The following is a 15,149-nucleotide window of genomic DNA, read 5'->3' on the forward strand; positions in this document are numbered from 1 at the left end:
TACCCTTGACTACATCTTCTACAGCTTAGTTACAAGTGGACTGAAAAGATACTTTCTCAAACTTGCTCTAAATCGGTTATGAGTTAGCTTCATTGGCTGTCCTAGTACCATTTAAAAATGTTCAAAACTGTTCCTTATTCACCTGCTCCACCCAACTCATGATTTTATGAATCTCTATTATATTCCCTCTCAACCACTTCTCCGAGCTGAAGACCCTAATATGTTCAGCCTTGCATAAGACGGACGCCATTTTATCCCCTTTAGCATTTTGGTTGTCCTCTGAATCTTTTTGTTTTTTAGTTTTACTCTTTCTGTTTTGAGATGGGATGAATAGAACTACAGACTATGCAGGGTACAGCTGTACCATAGATTGAAACAGAGGTATTATAATGTGCTTGGTTTTATTCATCATCCCTTTCTGAATAACTCCTAACATTCTATTTGCATTGTTCTTGGCCGCCCCACACTGAGCTGAGCATTTTAACATATTGTCCACAAAAACATCAAGATCCTTTAACTGGATGCTGATGTCTATTACAGAACCCGGCATACTGCACCTGGTTAGGATTATTTTTCCCCATGTGCGTCACTATGCACTTGTCCACATTAAGCTTCATTTGCCACTCAGACGTGCAGTCCCCTGGTCTTTCCAGGTCCTTCCATAAAGCCTCACAATCTGCTCATGTTTCAACTACTTTGAATAATTTTGTCTCATCTGCATATTAGGTTACCTCACTGTTCCTTTTTCCAGATTATTAATGAACAAGTGAAACAGCACAGATCCCAGGGTCACACCACTATTTACCCTTCTCTACTGGGAAAAAATGATCATGTAGTCCAATTTTTGTTTTCCACCTTTCAATCGCTTGCTGATCCTCATTAGAACACAGTCTCCTATCCCATGACTTTTTAATTTCTTACAGAGGATCTTGTAATTTGGACTTCTAAACAAATGAAATACATGAAAACTCCTCTTTTAACAGGCAGTTGAGAATAAGTCCTGTGCCTCTAAAAAGAAAGAAAGCGATATTCTTACCAAGTTTTCTTGGTTCTTGGCTGCTATCTTCTGCTCCTCCTCTTCTCCATTTTTCATGTATTTGACTTCTTCCACAGTTTTAATCCTGTACTCATCTGTCCATCAAAACAGAGAACAAAAATTTACCACAATGGTCTATAGCAGTGGTTCCCAAACCTGGTCCTAGAGGCACCCCAGCCAGTCAGGTTTTCAGGATACCTACAATGAATATTCATGAGAGAGGTTTGCATGCACTGCCTCCACTGAATGCAAATCTATCTCATGAATATTCATTGTGGATATGATGAAAACCTGACTAGCTGGAGTACTTCCAGGACCAGGTTTGGGAACCACTGGTCTACGGAAAGTCAGTTTTACACACCTACCCTGGAGAAGGATTGGCCTACCTTAGGCAGACTAGAGCCATGCAGAATTTATGACAAAGAGGCCATTTTAAACTTTGCCTAAGAATAGGGTTACCATACATCCAGGTTTCCCCCGACATGTCCTCTTTTTTTTTTTTTGGCAACTGTCTGTATGTCCAGGCCATTTTCCTAAAATGGGGGGAGGGGGGTGACAGTTTGTCAGGGTATTAAATAACCCCCATCGCCCACTCTGGGCTCAGAATAATCCAACCACCCTCCCCCAAAGTCTGGCATGTCTCCCTCTTCCTCTCCTCCCTTCCCTCCTGGCAGACTGGCACTTCCTCTCTAGTCCCTTTCTCCTCCTCCCCTACCCCCAGTGGTCCTCCAATCCTCAGATATGTTACCAGCAGTGTCGGGAATGAGGCACCCATTGCCAGCTGGCTTGTCGCCCCTGCCTAAGACCAGCCCTGGAACTGGGGTTGATGAGACGGTGAGAAACAGACGGATGAAACTGGGATGTAATGACTACATTGAGGGGAAATGGGAGACAAGAAAGTGGATGAAAGACAGGGAATAGGAGGCATAAAGGAAAGAATAAGGCACAGGTAGGAATGGGAGAACCAAGGAGGTAAGCGCAAGATGGTAAGAGGTAGAAAAAAAAGGAATAAAATCTACCAATAGGTACAAAAAAAGGCAGATGACAGAAATGGAAAGAAAAAATGAAAAGGATCAATGTGACATCCAGATACAAATGAAGAAGGGAAGAAGAAACAGCAAACAAAAATAAGATCCTGGAAAAGGACTTAGAAAACACCAAGAAGAAGAACTGGTAAAGAAAGAGACCAGGGCCAACACAATTGGAAAAACAAAATGGTCATGTAACAAAGGCACAAAAATTGATTTTTAATATTCAGAGAATGAGATATGTTAGCTCTGAAAAGGTGGATTTCTTGTATTTTGTTCTCTATAGGAGAAAATGCATTTCTATTTCTTCAGTGTTTCACTGTCTGGTATCTTGGGTTTTCCATTTCATAATTTTCTATTTATTTGTTTATAACCTGTAGCCTTTTTTTTTTTTTTTAACTAAGTGATGGTCTGTATTTTCATTGTGAAATCACAGTGAAGGATTATTTTAACATTTAGGAATCTGTAGTGTAGCAGTTCAGCTTGATCGCTGGTGTCCTAAAATATTTGTAGTGCTGACTTTTCATAGTTAGAGGGTTGATGCACTTGAGTTCTTGGACTTGCTGCTGCTATGGTGTGGTAAGCTTCTGAATGTCTATTTGCAAGTTTTTGGGTTACTTCTTGCGGTGTCTGATAGCGGGAGAATTTTGTATTGCTGTCACTGATCTGACAACAAAGTTTGTTTGCTGAGTTGTAAACAAACATTCTATTTCTGTTCTGTACCTATTGTTGGAGTTTTGGCCAATTTGGGAATGTCCTATATTAATGATTATATTCTATATGATTTACATAAAATTGACTAAACAGGAACTGGGGGAGAGCTCAGAGACAGCTGAGGGGGGATATGATTGAGGTTTATAAATCCTGAGTGGTGTAGAATGGATAGAAGTGAATCGATGTTTCACTCTCTCAAAAAGTACAAAGACCAGGGGACACTCAATGAAATGACATGAAAATACTTTTAAAGCATGTAAGAGGAAATATTTTTCACTCAAAGAATAGTGAAGCTCTGGAACTTGCTGCTGGAGTATGTGGTAACAGTGGTTAGTGTATCTGGGTTTAAAAAAAGGTTTGGACATGTTCCTGGAGGAAAAGTCCATAGTCTGTTATTGAGATGGACATGAGGGAAGCTGTTGCTTGCCCTGGGATTGGAAGCATGGAATGTTGCTACTAATTGGGTTTCTGCCAGGTACTTGTGAACTGGATTGGCCACTGTTGGAAGCAGGGTACTGGGCTACATGGACCACTGGTCTGATCTTGTATGGCTATTCTTATGTTCTTAAAAAGCCATTGTGCTGCCCCTGCCTAGAAGGGTTACTTTTGTAGATACAAAATGAGTGAGCGAGAAAATCACTGCAGATGTTCCAGAAACTCTTGGGACTCCAGCACATTCCTGTGGAAGGCCAGCCCTCAAATCTCTCTCTGACATGCTTGCATTACGTCCATGGTACTCCTGAGCTAAGACTACAGCTGTCCTTATGCCATCTCCACTCATCAGCTGATCAGCAGCCAGCAGGGGTCTGCAGGCTACTCCTTTCCAGAGCATTACTGCCAATAATGTTGCACACAATCTCCACTACAGCCTTGTTCCCTCAGACTGTGAGCATGAGCCTGCTCAAAATCCCTACATCGGTCCTGTCAGTGCACTCTGAGTCATAATCTCACATGCTGCAATGATGGAGAGAAGCAAGTTGAATGCTTTTGCTAGCCACAAACCATGTAGGGATGGGTTCGGGGTGGAGGTGAGGTTGCAAGCTTGGTTTTCTCAAAGTTTGATGAAGAAAGTGGGTTACAAAGGTTAAAGACAAGAAGGTCAATATTCAGTTGCATGGTCACTGTATAATTTCAAATGTCTAACTTAAGACAGTTTCAAATCATATACTCGGTGGTGCAATCAATTTAGGCAGCATCACTGAATATATATGTATAACATCCAAATTCAAGAAATACCAGCTGTACGTACAGCCCACCTACACATTTAATTTAGAAGGTCAATGGCTGAATCTTGCAACTTGGACACATGGGGGGGGGGGGGGGGGTCGATATTCAAAGTGATTTAACTAGCCAGAAATGGCTCCTGGCTGATTAAATCACTTGTTCAGGGTTAACCGGTCATATTCAGTGGTACTTAACTGGTTAGTGCTACTGAAAATATCTGGTTAGCGCCTAACTCAAAACCAGATGTTTTTGGGGGCGTTCCGGGGCAGATTAAGCACTTAATTGGCCAAGGTCAATATTCCCTCTAAGCTGATGTAAGCAAAAATGTTTCTTTGTGAGCAAAGGACTGAGTTGACATGAGTAAAAATGTTCCACTACATTATAAGCACGTCTTACAGATACATACAAAGACATTCACGCAAACGCATACATAAACACTTGCAGGGAGGTTGGAAAAATTCCATGGACCATACTCTGCATGCTTTCCCTACTTGTATGTCTGTAGTTTGAATTTTTCTCAGACACTGGATGTTTAGCACAGTCTAAAAGGGAACACTGCTCCTCCTGTATGACCACCACTTAAAAAAAGCGGGGGGGGGGGGGGGGGGCAGTAGGGCCACTTCTGAACCCCAGCTGCCTCCCCCAGTACCCATGTTACTGATTATTATACACATTGTATGCATTATGTACCAAAAAAATCAAAATACTACAACATATTGAACAGAATAGCATTTACAGCATTCTGGAAATATATGCAGGTACTTTAACAGTTGGCTGTCAGTTAGCCCTAGCTCCCCAGTCCAGCATCTTCCTACTGGCCATGTGAACAGTAATGTTCAGCAGTACTGTAACAGAAATTCTGAAATTACAAGCAATCATAAAATAATTTACCTATCAATGTTTATGATAGGTTGCTAAATGGCCACCAGGCTTCAGTTCTGCTAGCCTTTAGTTTGCTGTTGAGTTACTAAACATTAGGTACAGCTAATACAGATTTATTTAGTTAGTTCCAACTTATACTGCTTTCAGTTGACAGCGCAGGACAAGGCAGTTTACAATCTATAAAGTACAAAAAATGGAAAGGAACTACAAATCTTGATAGGAAAGAACTCACTCGCAACAACAGAGAAATATAGACGAAATCAACATTCTGCACAGGACACGGTAGGCTGCAACCTCCAAAAGACCCCCCCCCCCCAAATCAATCTAAATATGCCTGGTTAAAAAGCCAGGTTTTAATAGCAATCTTAAAATTTGTGATGGAAAGCTGTCCCTGGGCTGTCAAGGGCGGCGTGTTCCAAAGCCCAGGTGCTATAAAAAAAGAAAACACTATGGAGTGTAGATTAATAATGGGTGACATGTGGGCTAGGCAGAACCAACGTGCGATCACTGAGGGAATGCAGTGTGCACTGAGGTATATAAGGTATATAAATGTAGATGAACATGCGATCCCATGCAAAAAGCCTTAAATGTGAGATGCACTATCTTAAACGTAACCTGGAATTCAACTAGTAGTCAGTGATATTTTTTAAGCAAAGGTGTTACATGGGCAAAGCAACTAGCATGGCAGACAAATCTTATAGCACAGTTTTGGAGAGTCTGCAGTTTCTTTAAAAGAGATTGAGAAATACCATTATCTGTATTGGCTGTACCTAATGAGTAGAGCAGTTGGCTGTAAACCAGGGAAGCCAGGGTTCAAAACCCACTGATGCTCCTTGAGATCTTGGACAAGTCACTTAACCCTCAATTGCCTCAGATACAAAAAACTTAAATTGTAAGCCCTCCAGTGACATGAAAATACCTATAGTACCTGAATGTAACTTGCCTTGGATTATTACTGAGAAAGGTATAGTGTGAAGTACTACAAAACGCTACAAATGTACCTACAGAGCAAATCCAACATACCATAATACCAGTAACTTCCACAAGTCGCACAACAAGGACCTACCTAGGAAAAGACAGCACTACAAACACTACAGTAGACCTAGAACATCAATATAACTATTGGAAAACTAAACAAGCCAGATTAATACAGATTGAACCTGCCGTCAATGCTAACAACAAAAACCCCACATCTCTTTCACACATGCAGAGCACAGACCATCACCCAGAATAGAATAAGTAACCACAAACTAAAAATAGAAATAAAAATTAAACTGAACTCCCAAGAAGCCAGATTCAGCATACAGTGCAACACCAGAGAAAGAGAAACAGTGATGCATGCCCCCCCTGTACCGTGCAAAATTAATGATAGCATATGTACATTTCAAAAACTGATATATTCCAATCACTATATTAAAAATTAACAAATACAAATAAAACAAAAGATGGAAAATGATACCATTTTACTGGACTAAATACATTTTCCAATTAGGTTTCAGAGGTCAAAACATCCTTCCTCAGGTCAGGACAGTATACAGCTGTTATGCTATCCTGCCCTATCCTGACCTGAGGAAGGAGGGTTTTGGTCTCTGAAAGTTAGTCAAAAAGGTATTAAAATTAGTCCAATAAAATATAACACCTTATTTCCATTTCCTATTTTTATTTATTAACACAAGTACTACACTACTTTATCTTAAACTAAAAATAAAAAATTTTTCTACCTTTTTTTTGTCTGGCCATTTACTTTTTTTCAGTTGTGTTTGTCCCGGTCTCTGCTTTCTGCTTGTCTTCTCTTCTCTCTTGCAAGGATTTCCTGCCCATTTGTCATTTCTCTCTCCTTTTCCTATCAGCGTTCTTCAATCTATTTTCTGCTTCTCTCCAGATTTAATTCTATCTGACTACCCAATCCTCAATTTCCCTCTTTTTACTGTGTCTACCTAAAGTTTGCCACCTCATTCTCTCACTCTGGCTCTCCTATTTCACTTCCTCTTATTCTCCAGCCTCTCGCTAATTCTATCCTCTTCCCCACCCCATCTAGCATCTGTTCTTTCTTCCCCTCCCAAATGTAGCAACTTCCCTCCCTCTTCCTTCCAGCATCTGCCCTTTTTCTTCCATCCAGCATGTGCTCTCTTTTTCTGATCCATTCCATCCAGCCTCTGCTCCTTCTCTTCCTCCTTTCATCTAGCATCTGCTCATTCTCTCCCCCTTCCATCCAGTATCGGTCCCCTATCCTCCTCACTTCTTCCAGCCTCTGCCCCTGTTCTCTCCACTTCCTTTCAGTCTTTGCATCCCTCTCTCCTCCCCATTTCCATCCAGTGTCTGCCTCCCTTTCCTCCCCACTTCCATCCAGCATCTGCCCCTCTCTCCTCCCCACTTCCATCCAGCGCCTGCCCCCTTTCCACATCCATCCAGTGCCTGTTCCCTCGCCTCCCCACCCCACTTGCCCCCTCTCCTCCTCTACTTCCAGCCAGCATCCTTTCTCTCCTCCCCACTTTCATCCAACATCTGCCCCCTCTCCTCCCCAGTTCCATCTAGCATTTGCCCTCTCTTTCTTCCCCACTTCCATCCATCATCTGCCCCTTTGTCCTCCCCATTTCTATTCAGTGTCTGCCCCTTTCTCCTCCCTACTTCTTTTTTTTTTTTTTGTATTAGGTTTTATTGAAAATACTCAAAAGTACAAGCAAATGGTCTATAAACATCTACAATGATGAACAAACCCCCACCCCCACTCGCTGTCCCTATCCCCGCCCAAACACTCTCCAATGGGGTCTCTATAAATAGTCACATTTGTCCAGTGCAGTTTCAGGGAAAAAGAAGGAGATCCAAAATAGTCATTGGTCTTAAAAATGTGGATTAGATTTCCACGTAAATTACAGTCCCAGACTACAGAATGTGGTAATTTGTCCATTCCTAATGGCCGTTAGCTCAGCCATCAAGCAGAAGTAATCCACCTTATGCAAATAGACAGAGCAAGGTGGGATCCAAGAGCTCTTCCATGCTGCAGCCAAAGCCAGACAAGCAGCTGTAAACATGTGAATAGCCAATCCGTGTTGGTCAGGAGATATTCCCACAGGTCTATGATGCTGCAAGCAATGCTCCACCTTTAAAGGATAAGTGACCCCTAAAATCTGTTGCATCAAAGACTGGACAGATTGCCAGTATGGTTGAACAAGAGGACAAGTCCACCAAATATGGTACATATACCCCGGTATACCGCAATCACACCAGCAAAGTCCTGTTTAAAGATATGCAGCAACCTCTGCAGAGTATAATACCAATGATATAACATTTTGTATCCATTTTCAATTAGTGTGCTACTTACTGATGGTTTAAGTAGAAACTTAAAACTGAGATCCCAGCATTTCCTTTCATAAGTGACTCCTAGGTCCCGTTCCCAACGGTGCACATAATAATCCACTGGAGAGGCACCAATAATAAAGCTTGATACAGGCGTGAAACACATCCTCGCCCCGTCCCACCCCTCAGTGCCCTTTCCAATAAAGTTTCCTCTAAACCAATGTTACCCCAGTGCTTTACGATATAATCCCTAATTAATCTATACTTAAAAAGGTGGTGAGGGGGCAGACCATATTCCTCCTGCAATTTCTCAAGAAAAAAAGCTCCTCTTCCTCTCAAATACAACCCAAAGTTGTAAGCCCCTTAGCTGCCCATTGACCATACACTCCATCTTCCTTTCCCGCCCTAAATCCTGGAGCATAGCAAATAGCCATTTGCAAAAAAACACAGTCCAGTAGGAAAACTTCTGTTGTACTGCATACCAGGTATGGAGGGGAGCTGCCATACTCACAGGTACTTGTCCGAGACACTAACAACTCTGCCTTGGGAAGCCAGGGAACAGCCCACAAAGGGACCAAACCCATCCACCTTTGCTCCATTCGAATCCACGCCTTAGCAGAATGTGTTAGCCACTCCACCACAATACACAGCTGTGCAGCTTGATAACACAGGAAGAAATTTGGCACTGCCATCCCATCCTGCTGCTTAAGATGAAACACTGCCTGGGCTCGCATCCTGAGGGGGGGGGGGGTGTTTATTCCAGATATAGTGAAACGTCTTTCCATGTAGGCACCAGAAATAAGTATAATCATTTTGGGAGAAGCATCATCTTAATAGCATTTATTCTACCCAGCCAAGAAATACTGATACCCTCCCACCTATTAATCTCGCTAAAGAATTCATCCAATTTGACAGGGAAATTAGTGGCAGAGAGATCCTGAATTTTGGAGGTTAATTCCACCCCCAAATAGCGTATGTGATTGGAAGCCCAATGATATGGATGCCTCCTCTGTAACAAAGCCATGAAATCCTTGGGCAAAGTGATATTAAGAAGTTCTGATTTTGTCATGTTGATTTTAAAACCAGGCAATGATTCATAGCGCCGCAGCTCCCCTTCTAAATGTAGTAAAGATTGTAGTGGATCAGTTAGAGTAAGGGGGATTGGTTCCAAGTCAAAATAGTCAAAATGACAAAAAAAGCTCCAAACAAAAAAAAGCTCCTGACATAATAGCCCCTGACATAACAGCCACTGTCAAAACGGCCTGCCCAAAATACACCCCTTGACAAATTAGCCCCCTGACAAAAGGGTCCGATCAGGCTGCCCAGAATATGGCACTGCATTTTTTTCTCTAGGGAGCCATTTTGTGAAGGGTTATTTTGTGGAAAGGGGCCATTTTGTTAGAGGCTGATTTGTCAAGGGCTATTTTGTCAGCGCTATTATGTCGGGCTGCCAAGGGGAATATCAGCAAAACGTTGTAACTTATATTCTTCCCCTCCCCAAGCCACCGATACTGGGATGTTGACATATTGATAGTGCTAAAGGTAAAATTATGTATAATCATACCTGATAATTTTCTTTCCATTAATCATAGCTGATCAATCCATAGACTGGTGGGTTGTGTCCATCTACCAGCAGGTGGAGATAGAGAGCAAACTTTTGCCTCCCTATATGTGGTCATGTGCTGCCGGAAACTCCTCAGTATGTCGATATCAAAGCTCCATCCGCAGGACTCAGCACTTAGAGAATTACACCCACGAAGGAACACTCTGCCCAGCTCACCACCGCCGAAACGGGGGAGGGGAATTAACCCAGCTCATCCCCACACAAGTGGGGGAGGGGAATCCGTCCAGCTCATCCCCGCGGAGCGGGGGAGGGACACCACACCCGCCGATGCGGGGGGATCTGGCTTAGCCTGCAACCGCAACCGCGGGAGGAGCTGACTGACCCTAACACCGCCGAAGCGGGAGGGGTACAAAGCTGCCCTACAGCCGCACGAAGCGGGAGGGAGTGCCGGCAGAATTTATGTCTCAAACCAGCCCCGTAAAACGGAGGGGAGAGGAATGCAGCAGCTCACTGTAACACAAACTCGTCTCAACTCTTGAAGAATCCAAGTGAAAGAAGAACTTGAACACGAAGTCCTCCTGAAGTAACTGAAGGCTAAACTTGAACCTAAATTCAACCAGAATATAAACAGTACAGATATCTGGGAGGGGCTATGGATTGATCAGCTATGATTAATGGAAAGAAAATTATCAGGTATGATTATACATAATTTTACCTTCCATATCATCAAGCTGATCAATCCATAGACTGGTGGGATGTACCGAAGCAGTACTCACCCAGGGCGGGACATAGAAATCCCTGACCTCAACACTGAAGCTCCAAACCGGGCCTCCGCCCGTGCAGCCACAGTCAAACGGTAATGCTTGGAGAATGTATGAGCCGAAGCCCCCGTTGCCGCCTTGCATATCTCTTCCAAGGAGACGGATCCGGCCTCTGCCATCGAGGCCGCCTGAGCTCTCGTGGAGTGAGCCTTCAGCTGGATAGGCGGCACCTTCCCCGCGGCCACATAAGCCGCTGCAATGGCTTCCTTGACCCATCTTGCCACTGTAGGCTTAGCAGCCTGCAGACCCTTACGAGGACCTGCAAACAGGACAAACAGATGATCCGATTTCCGGAAATCATTGGTCACTTCCAAGTATCTGATGATGACTCGTCTCACATCCAGATATTCAAGAGCGGAGTACTCCTCTGGGTAGTCCTCCCTACGAAAGGAAGGGAGACAGAGCTGCTGATTCACATGGAAGCGAGAAACAATCTTGGGCAGGAAGGAAGGCACTGTGCGAATAGTCACTCCTGCCTCAGTGAACTGCAGAAAAGGCTCTCGACATGAGAGCGCCTGGAGCTCGGAAACTCTTCTGGCTGAAGTGATAGCCACCAAAAAGACTGCTTTCAACGTTAGGTCTTTCAGAGATGCCCTCGACAAGGGTTCAAAAGGCGGCTTCTGCAATGCTCTTAGCACCAGGTTGAGATTCCACGCAGGCACCACTGAGTGCAGAGGAGGGCGCAGGTGATTAACTCCCTTGAGAAAGCGCACCACATCTGGCTGCGAAGCCAGGGAAGCACCCTTCAGGCGGCCCCTGAAGCAAGCCAGAGCCGCTACCTGGACTTTAAGGGAACTGAGCGACAGGCCTTTCTCCAGACCTTCTTGCAGGAACGCCAACACTGAAGAAATTGGAGCAGTGAAGGGAGAAAGTGAGCCTGCTTCACACCACGCTGCAAAGATACGCCAAACCCTGGCGTAAGCAGTAGAAGTAGAGCGCTTCCTCGCTCTCAGCATAGTGGCGATGACCTTGTCTGAGAAGCCCTTCTTCCTCAGACGCTGCCGCTCAATAGCCAGGCCGTAAGACCAAAGGGGAGGGATCCTCCATCACCACGGGACCCTGATGTAACAGGCCCTGCTCCACTGACAGCCGCAGAGGATCGTCGACTGAGAGCCTGATCAAGTCCGCATACCAGGGACGTCTGGGCCAATCCGGACCCACCAGGATTACCCTGCCGGGATGCTTTGCCACCCGGTCTAGCACCCTGCCCAACATGGGCCAGGGCGGGAACACATAGAGGAGCTCTTGTGTCGGCCACTGTTGGAGAAGAGCATCTACTCCCAGGGATCGAGGGTCCCGTCCTCTGCTGAAAAAGCGCGGCACTTGGCAATTGGCCGATGACGCCATCAGATCTAGGCTCGGCTGGCCCCAGCGCTTCGTGATGTCCAAGAACGCCTGAGCAGATAGTTGCCACTCTCCGGGCTCCAAGGTATGGCGACTGAGAAAGTCCGCCTTGACATTCATGACTCCGGCAATGTGGGCCGCTGAAAGCTGCTCCAGGTTCGCTTCCGCCCACTGGCAAAGACTCATAGCCTCCTTGGCTAGAGGGGCGCTCTTGGTACCTCCCTGGCGGTTGATATAGGCCACAGCCGTGGCATTGTCCGACAGGACCCGTACAGGCTACAACACCAGTACCGGGATGAACTCCAATAACACCAACCGAATGGCTCTGAGTTCCAGGAGGTTGATAGACCACTTGCCTCTGCAGGAGACTAGAGCCCCTGCGCTGTCCTTCCCAAGCAGTGGGCTCCCCAGCCCATCAAAGAGGCGTCTGTCGTGACGACAATCCACTCCGGGGTCACCAGAGGCAATCCTGCAGACAACTTGTCTGTCTGCGTCCACCAGCTCAGCGCCTTGCGCACTGCTGGGTCCACGGGAAGGCGCACAGCATAATCCTCCGACATCGGAGTCCAGCGCAGCAGCAGAGATAGCTGTAGTGGTCTCATATGAGCCCTGGCCCAGGGCACTACTTCCATCGTGGCCATCATAGAGCCCAACAGCTGCACGTAGTCCCAAGCCCGAATAGGAGAGGCTACTAGGAACTAGTCCACCTGAGCCTGAAGCTTGACAATCCGATTGTCTGGCAGGAACACTCTGCCCACTTGGGTGTCGAATCGAACTCCCAGATACTCCAGGGACTGAGTCGGGCGCAGCTGGCTCTTCTTCCAGTTGATGATCCATCCCAGGGAGCTCACAAGAGCAACTACCCGGTCCATAGCTTTGCCACACTCTGCATAAGAGGGGGCTCGGATCAACCAGTCGTCCAGATAAGGATGGACTTGTACTCCTTCCTTTAGCAGGAAGGCCGCTATGACCCCCATTACTTTGGAAAAGGTCCGCGGAGCAGTAGCCAACCCGAAAGGGAGGGCTCTGAACTGGAAGTGTCGTCTCAGGACTGTAAAACGCAGAAAGCGTTGGAGAGGAGGCCAGATGGGAATATGCAGGTACGCTTCCTTGATGTCCAAGGAAGCCAAGAACTCTCCTGCCTTCACTGCCGCTATAACAGAGCGGAGAGTCTCCATGCGAAAGTGCCTCACTTTCCAGGCCCGATTGACCCCTTTGAGGTCGAGGATAGGCCGGACAGAACCTCCTTTCTTTGGAACCACAAAGTAAATGGAGTAACGTCCCTTGCCAATCTGATTTTTTTGGCACCGGAACGACCGCACCCAGGCGGATCAGGTTGTCCAAGGTCTGCTGCACTGCCACAGCTTGACCGGAGACTTGCAGGGAGAGAGTACAAACCCGTCTCTTAAGGGTTGGCAGAACTCTAGCTTGTAGCCGTCTCTGATGACTTCCAGCACCCACGCGTCTGAAGTTATAGTGGTCCACTCGCCCAGAAACGAGGACAGCCGTCCTCCAATCTGCACTGGGGCGTGGACCAAGGCCCCGTCATTGGGTACGAGACCCTGGGGGAGGACCGGAGGGAGCACCTCCGGGACGGCGGTCTCTGCGAAAAGAATGCTGCTTGGGGGAGAAATTCCTCTTGAAGGAAGAGGGGGCAGAGGAACCCGACTTGCCCGGGCGGTACCGACGGGCTTCCAGCAACCGTCCTCTGGAGGTACCGGGACGAGTACTAGCCCGAGCCCTGACCTCTGGTAATTTCTTGCCCTTAGACGTGCCGAGATCGGTCACGATTTTGTCCCGCTCGACCCCAAAGAGCAGCTTGCCTTTAAAAGGCAATCTAGCCAGGCGGGATTTAGAGGCGTGGTCAGCAGACCAATGTTTCAGCCAAAGCCACCGCCGCGCAGAGACTGTCTGAGCCATGCCTTTATCTGAGGCTCTCAAGACATCATACAGCAAGTCTGCCAAATAGGCTAAGCCCGATTCCAGGGCCGGCCAATCAGCCCTCAAGGAAAGATCCGAGGGGGAAGCCCGCTGCACCATAGTCAGGCACGCCCTGGCCACATAGGAGCCGCAAACTGAGGCCTGCAAACTTAAAGCAGCTGCCTCAAAGGACGACCTTAAGGCCGCCTCCAATCTTCTGTCTTGGGCGTCCTTTAGGGCCGTGCCACCTTCCACCGGCAACGCCGTTTTCTTAGTCACCGCAGTGATTAAAGAATCCACGGTAGGCCACAGATAGGCCTCACGTTCACTCACAGCCAAAGGATAGAGGCGGGACATAGCCCTAGCCACTTTAAGGCTCGTTTCCGGGACATCCCATTGAGCCGCAATTAAGGTGTGCATGGCATCATGCACGTGGAAGGATCTAGGCGGGCGCTTCGTCCCCAGCATAATGGCAGAGCCAACAGGGGCTGAGGGAGAGACGTCCTCCGGAGAGGAAATCTTCAAAGTGTCCATGGCCTGTAACAACAGGTTGGGCAAATCCTCTGGGCTAAAAAGCCGCGCTGCAGAGGGGTCATCCGCTCCATCCGAGCGGGGATCTATCTCCTCCAAGGAATCCGCAAAGGACCGTTGGGAGACCTCAGACACGCTGCCCTCATCTACATCGGAGGAGACAAAGTCCTCCAAGGCCTGGAAATCAACCCGAGGGCGTTTACCTCTGGGAACCTCAACCTCTTATCAGAAGAGTGAGCAGGGGCAGCGTTTTGCATGAGGAAAGCCTGATGCAGCAGCAAAACAAACTCGGGGGAGAAACCCCCCAGACTGTGCACTTCCGCAGCCTGGGCAACAGCCCTAGACGCACTCTCAACCGGCGCTCGCAATAGCGGGGGAGAGACATGCTGCGCATCCAAAATGGCGTCCGGCGCGAAACTCCGCGAAGGAGCCGCGCGGGAAGAACGGCGCTTAACTTTAGCCGCTTGTGCCGTCGCCCAAATTAAGGGCGTTCATGGCATTAATGTCTCCAACCTCAAGGGCGGCCCACGAAGAAGCCGTCCGAGCCGCGTGGCCGGCCAAGATGGCGGAGGCGAGGAGCGGGGGATGGGCGTTTATGGCGGGAAAAAACCGCCACGCCGGAGGAACGACCGGGACATTCATCGGTCACTAAACTGTCACCCATCAAGGGCGAATCAGGTTGTAAAACCCCCGCATCCCCTCTAGAAGCGCTCCAGCGATCCGGGGAGCGACCCTTTGCGCCCTCGCCCTCCGACGCCATATGCCACGAGGAGAAGAATCGGGGAACC

The 15,149-nt window shown here is 47.1% G+C and overlaps 1 protein-coding gene across 3 annotated transcripts in view; it reads right to left on the minus strand.

Annotated features, from left to right (window-relative positions):
- The window catches only part of C6H1orf21 (chromosome 6 C1orf21 homolog), a 461,362-nt gene that overhangs the window by 139,676 nt on the left and 306,537 nt on the right, over nt 1-15,149 (minus strand). For all 3 annotated transcript variants that reach the window (XM_030206620.1, XM_030206618.1, XM_030206619.1), the window contains exon 3: nt 1,037-1,131. In XM_030206620.1, the coding sequence (XP_030062480.1) occupies nt 1,037-1,131 (95 nt within the window). The remainder of the gene's footprint in view (nt 1-1,036; nt 1,132-15,149) is intronic.

Source organism: Microcaecilia unicolor, chromosome 6 (assembly GCF_901765095.1).
Source record: "Microcaecilia unicolor chromosome 6, aMicUni1.1, whole genome shotgun sequence".
Classification (NCBI taxonomy): Eukaryota; Metazoa; Chordata; class Amphibia; order Gymnophiona; family Siphonopidae; genus Microcaecilia; species Microcaecilia unicolor.